At 43.2% G+C, this 9,293-nt stretch overlaps 1 protein-coding gene across 1 annotated transcript; it reads left to right on the top strand.

Annotated features, from left to right (window-relative positions):
* The first annotated feature begins 298 nt into the window (after nt 1-298).
* Rps27l (ribosomal protein S27 like) lies at nt 299-4,930 on the top strand. The gene is made up of 4 exons (XM_045160513.1): nt 299-386; nt 1,502-1,610; nt 2,710-2,820; nt 4,742-4,930. The coding sequence occupies exons 1-4, from the start codon at nt 381-383 to the stop codon at nt 4,768-4,770; spliced, it is 255 nt and encodes an 84-aa protein (XP_045016448.1). The 5' UTR covers nt 299-380; the 3' UTR covers nt 4,771-4,930.
* Nucleotides 4,931-9,293: the final 4,363 nt, after the last annotated feature.

The following is a 9,293-nucleotide window of genomic DNA, read 5'->3' as shown; positions in this document are numbered from 1 at the left end:
CTCCATGGGAGCTGCAGGAAATGGCCCATCAAGGACAGATCTGGGGGAGTGAACGCCCATCGACGCTATTCGGTGGCCCTGCGAGCTCTACGGACGCTTCCCCTGGACGCAGCCCGGCTAGAAAACCGGGGAGCCCAGGAGCCGGTCAAGGGGGCCCATCAGCTGGGAGCATCGCGCTGGGCCGGGGCCTCCGGAGCGCTCCGACCACCGAGAGCAGCGCCTAGAGCGGCCGGCCCCGCCCGCAGGCCCCGCCCACGCCCGCAGGCCCCGCCCCCTCAGGCCCCGCCCCCGCCTCCATCCCGGAAGTTGACACGGAGCCCTGCAGCGCGTGCGGCTCGCCGCGGGGAGTCTGCGTCGCCGGCGCTCGCGGGACGGTCGCCATGCCTGTGAGTGGGTCGCGCCGGCCCGTGCGTGCGCCGTGCGCCGTGCGCCGTGCGGGTTCTGGCGGGGCTTCGCGGGCCGCCCGGGGGCTGGCGTCGCCGGGGCTTGTCCGGGCTTGTCCCCGGGCGGCCCGCGGCGCGGCCGGGAGGAGCTGCGCCCAGGCCCCGCTCGGTTTCCCCGGGACGCTTGCGGGGGGGAGGGGGAGGCGGGCTTTGGTTTTCCTCGCGCTTTGCCTGCCGCCCGAGTCAACGGGCTCCGCAGCTGTTTACACACACACATATATGTTTTTTGGCCTTTATTTTTTGTTTTGTTTTTTTTCCGAGGTAGGGTCTCGCTCTAGCCCAGGCTGACCTGGAATTCACTCTGTAGTCTCAGGGTGGCCTCGAACTCACGGCGATCCTCCTCCCTCTGCCTCCCGAGTGCTGGGATTAAAGGCGTGCGCCACCACGCCCGGCTGTTTTTTTTTTTTAAATTTAACTGTTTTGTTTGTTTACTTACTTTTGTTATTTATTCATTTTGGCTTTTCGAGGTAGGGACTCGCTCTACCCCAGGCTGACCTGGAATTCACTCTGTTGTCTCAGGCTGGCCTCGAACTCACGGAGATCCTCTGCCTCCCGAATGCCGGTGTTAAAGGCGTGCACCACCACGCCCGGCATTATTTTTAATTTTTTTAAAAGACTGTTTATGGACAACTTCCATCAACATAGAGGATATACGGTGATCATAATCCCCTCTCATCACCCTCCTCCCCCAAGTCCACCTGGGCCCGCCACACCCCGGATTACATGCCTAACCTCGGGGGCAGAAACCACCCTGGCATGGCCATTCTCTGATGGGCGCAGCGAGGCTAGGGTCAAAGTCTAAAAGGTGTGATTCAGCAGTAGGTAGGGAGTAGTTTTACCATATGCTTCCTGACTGTCATAAAGGCCTGCTATAATAGACACTTGGCTAGCGCAAAAGCAGTAATGAAAGTGATCCAATTTATTATTTTTTTAAACATTTGAAGTGTTGCCTCAGCTGAGTGTGACAGTTTCCTACTGTGAATATGTATTTTCCCTTGTAGTAAATCAGCCGGCGTTGTGGTTTGACTCCAGTGGTAATAATCTGTTTTCTGATTCAGTTGGCCAGAGATCTTCTACACCCTTCCTTGGAAGAGGAAAAGAAAAAACATAAAAAGAAAAGGCTGGTTCAGAGTCCAAATTCCTACTTCATGGACGTAAAATGTCCAGGTAAAATCGCAAGTCTTGTTTTTTTTCCCTAAAGGAAAATTATGTAATGATTGAAATTTTGTTGTATACTTGTAAACATGTTGGTTGAATTGAAGTGAGATTACAGACTTGTCACAAGGGATATTTTCATACTTAATGTGCTCAAACCATGGTAGAAACATATGGTGGGGAGGAGATGATTGGTGTGCAGAGGAGACACATTTAAGTCTTTAAGATATTCAAATAGGGCTGGAGAGATGGCTTAGCGGTTAAGCGCTTGCCTGTGAAGCCTAAGGACCCCAGTTCGAGGCTCGGTTCCCCAGGTCCCACGTTAGCCAGATGCACAGGGGGGCGCACGCGTCTGGAGTTCGTTTGCAGAGGCTGGAAGCCCTGGCACGCCCGTTCTCTCTCTCTCCCTCTATCTGTCTTTCTCTCTGTGTCTGTCGCTCTCAAATAAAATAAGATAAAAAATTTAAAAAAAAAAGATATTCAAATAGTGAGTTGTCTATTTCATGATACAATGAAAATTATGTTGATTCCTTAGTCGAAAGCTGTGCTGCCCAGTATGTTGGCCATATGTGAATATGGAGCATTTGCAATATCGACAGGAAAAATTCAGATGGTCTTTAAGATTAAAACAAATACACTGAACTTTGAAGATGTAGCATTTAAAAAATACCAATTACTTGTTGGATTATTAATATTTTGAAATAGTAGGTTTAATAAAAATACTCAAGCCAGGCATGGTGGCACATGTCTTTAATCCCAGCACTGAGGAGGCAGAGGTAGGAGACTCACTGTGAGTTTCAGGCCACCCTAAGACTATATAGTGAGTTCCAGGTCATCCTGGGCTACAGCCAAACCTTACCTCCAAAAAAAAAAAAAGAAAAAAAAGTACTAATTTCACCACTAAAAAAATCTTACATGACTGCTAGAAGAGTTTGTTATGTATATGGCTTGCTGATACAGCCTAGCACCAAAGTTACTAAAATTTTACAGGAACTATGTAAAATATTACTTATTACATAAATGCATATTTACCTATTACTGGATATACAAACTGGTACCATGTTGTCATCTGCTTTCACATTTTTACGTTGCCCTCCTTTTTGTTTCACAGGTTGCTACAAAATCACCACGGTTTTCAGCCATGCTCAGACCGTGGTTCTGTGTGTGGGCTGTTCCACAGTGCTGTGCCAGCCAACAGGAGGAAAGGCCAGACTCACAGAAGGTACATCGGTTTTCCAGCCAGCAGTGCGATTTTTCATTTTTCATTGTGGACTGACGCAGTAAAGAGTATCTAGTTCAGTGGGGATAAGTTTATGCTCTTGACATTGCAAAGATCTCCTTCACTGTTTTTCTGGATTTAGAATGTCCAAAACATATGTATTTATTCACCCAGTTTGCTTAACTTGGAGTAACGAGAAACAAGTCAAAATGGCAGCCAATGTAACTGCATGTACTAGGACATAGGGATTTTTTTTTTTTTTTTAACTATACTACCTAAAATTTTCTTGTAAATATTTTGCTTCATACTTATGACTTATGACAAGATGTACTATTAATCAAAATTCCATGTATTTTATCTTTTAAGAAACTTCTATTAACATCTAACATAAATTTAAACAATATACCATGATCACAATTCCCTCTTAAACATCCTTCCTTCTCCCCCTCCCACTGAATCCCTTTTTTCAAAGTATATATTTTCTTTTTGTGATCAACTATTTAGTAGTTAATAAAAAAATAATTTTAATTCTTTCACTTCAGTGAAAAATTATGTATATAGTTTTTTATAGTAATACCTTCAGATATATAATATAATGATGTTTGAAATTTGCTTGTGATATTTTGGGAAACTGTGAACTTCATGTTCTTACTGGAAGAGTTACAAGTGGATTAGCAATAAATCCAAGACCTAAATGTTGTGACCTGGTGTGATATGAGAACAAAGTCAGCATGAGACGTTTAAGTAATATTGCTCTTAAAATATACTTGCAAGATTTCTGAGTCCTTTATTCCATGTCATGATGACATTGGAATTGTGTAGCATTTTTTTCTGACAGACAGGGTGAAAAGGTACATCAGTAGCAGAATTTTTCCAACAGATATAAGAACACTAATCAAAGTTACTTTTAAGTCTGGAGTAGTAGCACATGTCTTTAATCTCAGCACTTTGGAGGCAGAGGCAGGAGGATCGGATTGCTGTGAGTTCTTAGCCAGATGGAGACTACATAGTGAATTCCAGGCCAGTCTGGGTAGAGTGAGACCCTACCTCAAAGAAAAAAGTTACTTTCAGGGCTGGAGAGATGGCTTAGTGGTTAAGGCATTTGCCTGCAAGTCAAAGGACCTAGGTTTGATTCCCCAGGACCCACATAAGCCAGATGCACAAGAGGGACATGTGTCTGGAGTTCCTTTGCAGTGGCTGGAGACCCTGCCATGCCCATTCTCTTTCTCTCTCTCTCTGTCTCTGCTTGCAAATAAGTAAATAAAAATAAGTTATTTTTTTTAGAGAACTATTTGAGACAAGAAAAGAGATAAGGCAAAAGGAGAACAGAAATCTTCAAAAGTTTTTTAGTTGTTAAATTCACATATGTGTTCTTTAGCAGACTCCATTATATATATCATTTGAAAAATGGGTAGCCTTATGGTTATGCCAGCATAAACTCATAATGCAGCAAATTTATAATAGAAAAGAATAATTTGTATATTAATTAATCTAATATTTCTTAAACTTGAGCTTAAAAATTTTTTTGGGCTATTTATTTATTTGAGAGTGACAGAGAGAGAGAATGGGTACACCAGGGCCTCCAGCCACTGCAAACGAACTCCAGACGCATGCGCCCCCTTGTGCATCTGGCTAACATGGGTCCTGGGGAATCGAGCCTTGAACCGGGGTCCTTAGGCTTCACAGGCAAGTGCTTAACCACTAAGCCATCTCTCCAGCCACACTTGAGCTTTTATTAGTAGTATTGGGGGTGGAGGTTGAGGTAGATGTAGGTAGACTACACATTGAATTCCAGGCCGACCTAGAATTCGCTGTGTAGTCTCCGGGTGGCCTTGAGCTTTTTCTTAGTCCCTTTTTTGCCGCTGAAATTACACATCAGAGATGGGATAAGCTTTTTAATAGACTCTCTGTGATTCCTTTGCAGGCTGTTCATTCAGAAGAAAACAACATTAACCATCTATACAACTTGCTGAATTTATGTTTTCTCACAGAAAGCCTTATCTTAAGTTCAGTTACTCTACCAAGACAATGTAATGTTTGGTTTTTTAAGGTATGCAACATCAATCTCCTATTTTGGTGTCAGTTTTTCAATAAAGTTTTAATTATGGACAAATCCCCATTTTTTCTTTTTTTAAAGTATGTAAGACATTAGTTGGTGTGTAGTCTTAAGTTTAGACATTTTAGAAGTGTCATTTTAGTTTTTATCTCATAGCAGCAGCATGAACCCTATAGTTTTTGTTTTTAAGCCATTTCCAGACTGCAATGAATGGGACTGAATGTACTCTTCTAGGATATTACAGCTACATCTCCACAAGGTTAGGCAACTAGAACTTTGTCAAGTCATGGTGTTTTGTTTTGTTTTTTTTTTCTTTTTCTTTTGTTTTTCAAGGTAGGGTCTCACTGTAGCCCAGGCTGACCTGGAATTCACTATGTAGTCTCATGCTGGCCTTACTCACAGCAATCCTCCTACCTCTTCTGCCCCCTGAGTGCTAGGATTAAAGGCGTGCGCTACCATGCCCAGCTGATAATTACTTTTTTTTTTTTTTTTTTTTTAGTTTTTCAAGGTAGGGTCTCCCTCTAGCTCAGGCTAACCTGGAATTCATTCTGTATTCTCAGGGTGGCCTCGAACTCATGGTGATCTTCCTACCTCTGTCTCCTGAGTGCTGGGGCTAAAGGCATTCACCACCACACCCGGCTGATGTTACTTTATTTATTTATTTATTTATTTATTTATTTATTTATTTATTTATTTATTTGAGAGCGACAGACACAGAGAGAAAGACAGATAGAGGGAGAGAGAGAGAATGGGCGCGCCAGGGCTTCCAGCCTCTGCAAACGAACTCCAGACGCGTGCGCCCCCTTGTGCATCTGGCTAACGTGGGACCTGGGGAACTGAGCCTCGAACCGGGGTCCTTAGGCTTCACAGGCAAGCACTTAACCGCTAAGCCATCTCTCCAGCCCTGATGTTACTTTTTTTAAATACAATTTATTAGTGAGAGAGAGAGAGAGAGGGAGGGAGGATGAATGGGTGCGCCAAGGCCTCCAGCCACTATAAACGAACTGCAGATACGTGCGCCACCTTGTGCATCTAGCTTACGTGGGTCCTGGGGAATTGAACCTAGGTCCTTTGGCTTCGCAAAAGCATGCCTTAACCGCTAAGCCCTGACACTACTTTTGATCCATGTTCACATAGCCTTTGCCTTGTTTCAAAGGGAACACCAGAGCAGCAAAGTGCTCGTTTGTTTTTTGTACTTGACTCTCCTCCTCCTATGCCAGTTGTACTGTGTTCTTGCCTAGCAAAGCCTCGCCGAAGAATTAAATCAGAATAGCCCTGTGCAGTTTTTAAATATTTTACTTATTACAGTGAGAAAGAGGGAGGTAGAGAGAGAATGGGTGTGCCAGGGCCACTGGCCAATGCAAACAAACTCTGGACATGCACCACCTTGTGCATATGGCTTATGTGGGTACTGGGGAATTGAACCTAGGTCCTTAGGGTTTGCTAAGCTATCTCTCCAGCCTCCCTGTGCATTTATTTAAAAGCCTACATTTAAAATTTTTCTCTGAGATGGATATTATTCTATAGGAACAGGAATCAGAGGTGCCCCAGCTTCTGGAAGAGCTCAGAAGACCCTCAGCTTCAGCCCTGCTGGGTGCTCTTATGTCATGCCATAGATCAGGATAAAGCGAGTGTGTCAGGATGCTTTACTTTTGTGGGGTTTTTTTTAATCTTTGTTTTGGCCTTGTTATTACCTTGAGGATATTTTTGTAGTGCTAAGGATCAACTTTAGGGCCTTATATATGTTAGACAAGTGTTTCAGCCCTGAGCTAAACATTTTTATATGAACTAATTTTTTTTAATGTTTTTATTTATTTATTTGAGAGCGACAGACACAGAGAGAAAGACAGATAGAGGGGGAGAGAGAGAATGGGCGCGCCAGGGCTTCCAGCCTCTGCAAACAAACTCCAGACGTGTGTACCCCCTTGTGCATCTGGCTAACGTGGGACCTGGGGAACTGAGCCTCGAACCGGGGTCCTTAGGCTTCGCAGGCAAGTGCTTAACTGCTAAGCCATCTCTCCAGCCCATATGAATTAATTTTTAAAAAAACTTTAATAGTTTTATTTTTATTTATTTCTTTGAGAGAGCGAGCGAGCAATCGAGTATGCCAGGGCCTCCAGCCACTGCAAACAAACTCCAGATGCATGTGCCCCCTTGTGCATGTGGCTTATGTAGGTTCTGGGGAATCGAACTAAGGTTCTTTGGCTTTGCACACAACTGCCTTAACCACTAAGCCAACTCTCCAGCCTTGAATTAATTTTTTTACATTATTTATTTGTTTTTACTAAGCTGCATTGATAAGATTGCATCTCTCAGTGTGATCTCTTTTTGGGCTGGCCAATTTTTAGAATTACTTTTTGTATGTGGAAGGCAGGATAATGGTTGAAATATCCTTGAGAGTCACACAGCTGAGTTTAAAACAAGTTCTAGTGGTCAATGTGACTTTAGGAAAAATACAGATAATTCTAAGCAGGTGTTTTGAAGATAAAATGGCAGTGTGTTCAAAATGCTTAGCATAATGCTTTCACCTAGTACTCTAAAGAGCGGATTTTTTTTAATTAAAAAAAGGAAGTGGTGTCTTTTCAAAATGAAAGCACTTGCATGGTTACTTTTCCCCAAAATTTCCCAACTTCTTAGCATACCAGAACACAGTTGTATTAACAGTGACTTGCTATGAAACTAGCACAAAGGCCTAAAATCGTGCTGACTGGCTGTCATAATTACATAAGTTGGCTGGTTCCTCTGCTAGAATCATCTAGGTTCACTCATGGCTTTAGCTAGAGGTGAAACTGACTTGGAGTCAGGATGGTTTCAGTTACACGTCGGGCAGCTGGTGCCAGCTGGCAGCTGGGACATCGCAGTTTCCCGTAAGTAGTGTGACTTCCTTACACGTTCTCACAGTGAGTGGAGTGGAGCAGTGTCCTCGTAGAATGAGGACGAGCTGAAAGGGCTTGTAAAACCTAGACCTTGTACACCATTTCTACCACATTCGGGGAGCCACCAAGCCAATCCAGCTTCAAGGGAGTGGAGAAACAGCTCCACCTTCAGATGGAAGGAGTAGCAAAGTCATATTGCAAAGCTGCACCCAGTGGAATGGAAGAAACCTGGCCGTTAAACAATTTGCTACACTGGAACAAGTCCAGGATTTATCAAGGTTATTCATTCCTTAAGTACATGAAGAGGTCTATAGTCCATTTGTAAAGAAATGCTTTTCTTTTTCCTAGCCTAAGTAAGCACAGAATGTCAATGGCAAATTTATATTAGAAAATGCAGGTGACCAGTGAACACTTAAAAATGTCTTGAGGGGGCTGGAGAGAGATGGCTCTGCAAGCAGTTAAGGTACTTGCTTGCAAAGCCTAATGACCTGGGTTTGATTCCCCAGTACCTACATAAAGCTAGATGCACAAAGTGACCCATGTATCTGGAGTTTGCAGTGGCTCAAGGCCCTGGAGTGCCCATTCTCTGTCTGTGTTTACAAATAAATTAAAAATATTTTTAGAAATATCTTCAGGAGTATTATGTAAATGAAAATGAAAGCACTTTATAGGGCTGGAGAGATGGCTTAGTGGTTAAGGTATTTGCCTGCAAAGCCTAAAGACCCAGGTTTGATTCCCCAGTGTCCACATAAACCAGATGCACAATGTGGAGCATGCATCTCGAGTTCATTTGCAGTGGTTTTAATAAAAAGCACTTTGTATCCATTGAGTTGATCAAAGTCAGTGTTGCCATGTAAACACATTATTACAGTGTTTTAATATAAATAGTAATCTCATATGGTTCAACATTGTTTATAACCAAACAGAGCATCCATCAAGGCATGGTTGCTCCCTTCATTAATCCCAGCACTCGAGAGGCAGAGGTAGGAGGATCGCCATGAGTTCAAGGTCACCGAGAGACTACATAGTGAATTCCAGGTCAGCCTGAGTTAGAGTAAAACCCTACCTCTAAAAAACAAAACAAACAAACAAAATTCCATCAAATGAGTGGGTAGCGCAGTGTAATAGCGATGCAATGTAAATTATTTTGTATTTTACACAGTTACAATATACTGGGTTTGTATGTATCAACTTGACCCAATTACAATACAATGCTAAATTTCAAGGAATATAGGAGACATGTATACCATAAACAGCCTGGTTTGGTGGCACACCACTTTAATCCCAGTACTAGAGAGGCTCAGGTAGGAGGATGCTGAGAGTTCAAGGCCAGCCTGGACTACAGAATGAGTTCCTCCCTTGAAAAAAAAAAATGTAAATGAATACTTTTATTTATTTCAAAAGAGAAAATAAGAGGCAGAGAGAATGGGCATGCAAGGGCCTCCATCACTGCAAGTGAACTCTAGACACATGTGGCCCTTTGTGCATTTGGTTTATGTGAGTACTGGGGAATTGAACCTAGGCAAACTTCTAAGCCTAAATAA

The sequence above is a fragment of the Jaculus jaculus genome, chromosome 10 (assembly GCF_020740685.1).
Source record: "Jaculus jaculus isolate mJacJac1 chromosome 10, mJacJac1.mat.Y.cur, whole genome shotgun sequence".
Lineage (NCBI taxonomy): Eukaryota > Metazoa > Chordata > Mammalia > Rodentia > Dipodidae > Jaculus > Jaculus jaculus.
The sequence above is the reverse complement of the archived record's forward strand: the minus strand, read 5'-3'. Positions and strand labels throughout refer to the sequence as shown.

What these genes read in the sequence shown, in the direction of transcription:
- Rps27l (XM_045160513.1), top strand. An exon ending in CATGGACGTAAAATGTCCAG is followed by an intron (nt 1,611 to 2,709) that starts GTAAAATCGCAA and finishes TTTGTTTCACAG; the next exon opens with GTTGCTACAAAATCACCACG. An exon ending in AAAGGCCAGACTCACAGAAG is followed by an intron (nt 2,821 to 4,741) that starts GTACATCGGTTT and finishes ATTCCTTTGCAG; the next exon opens with GCTGTTCATTCAGAAGAAAA.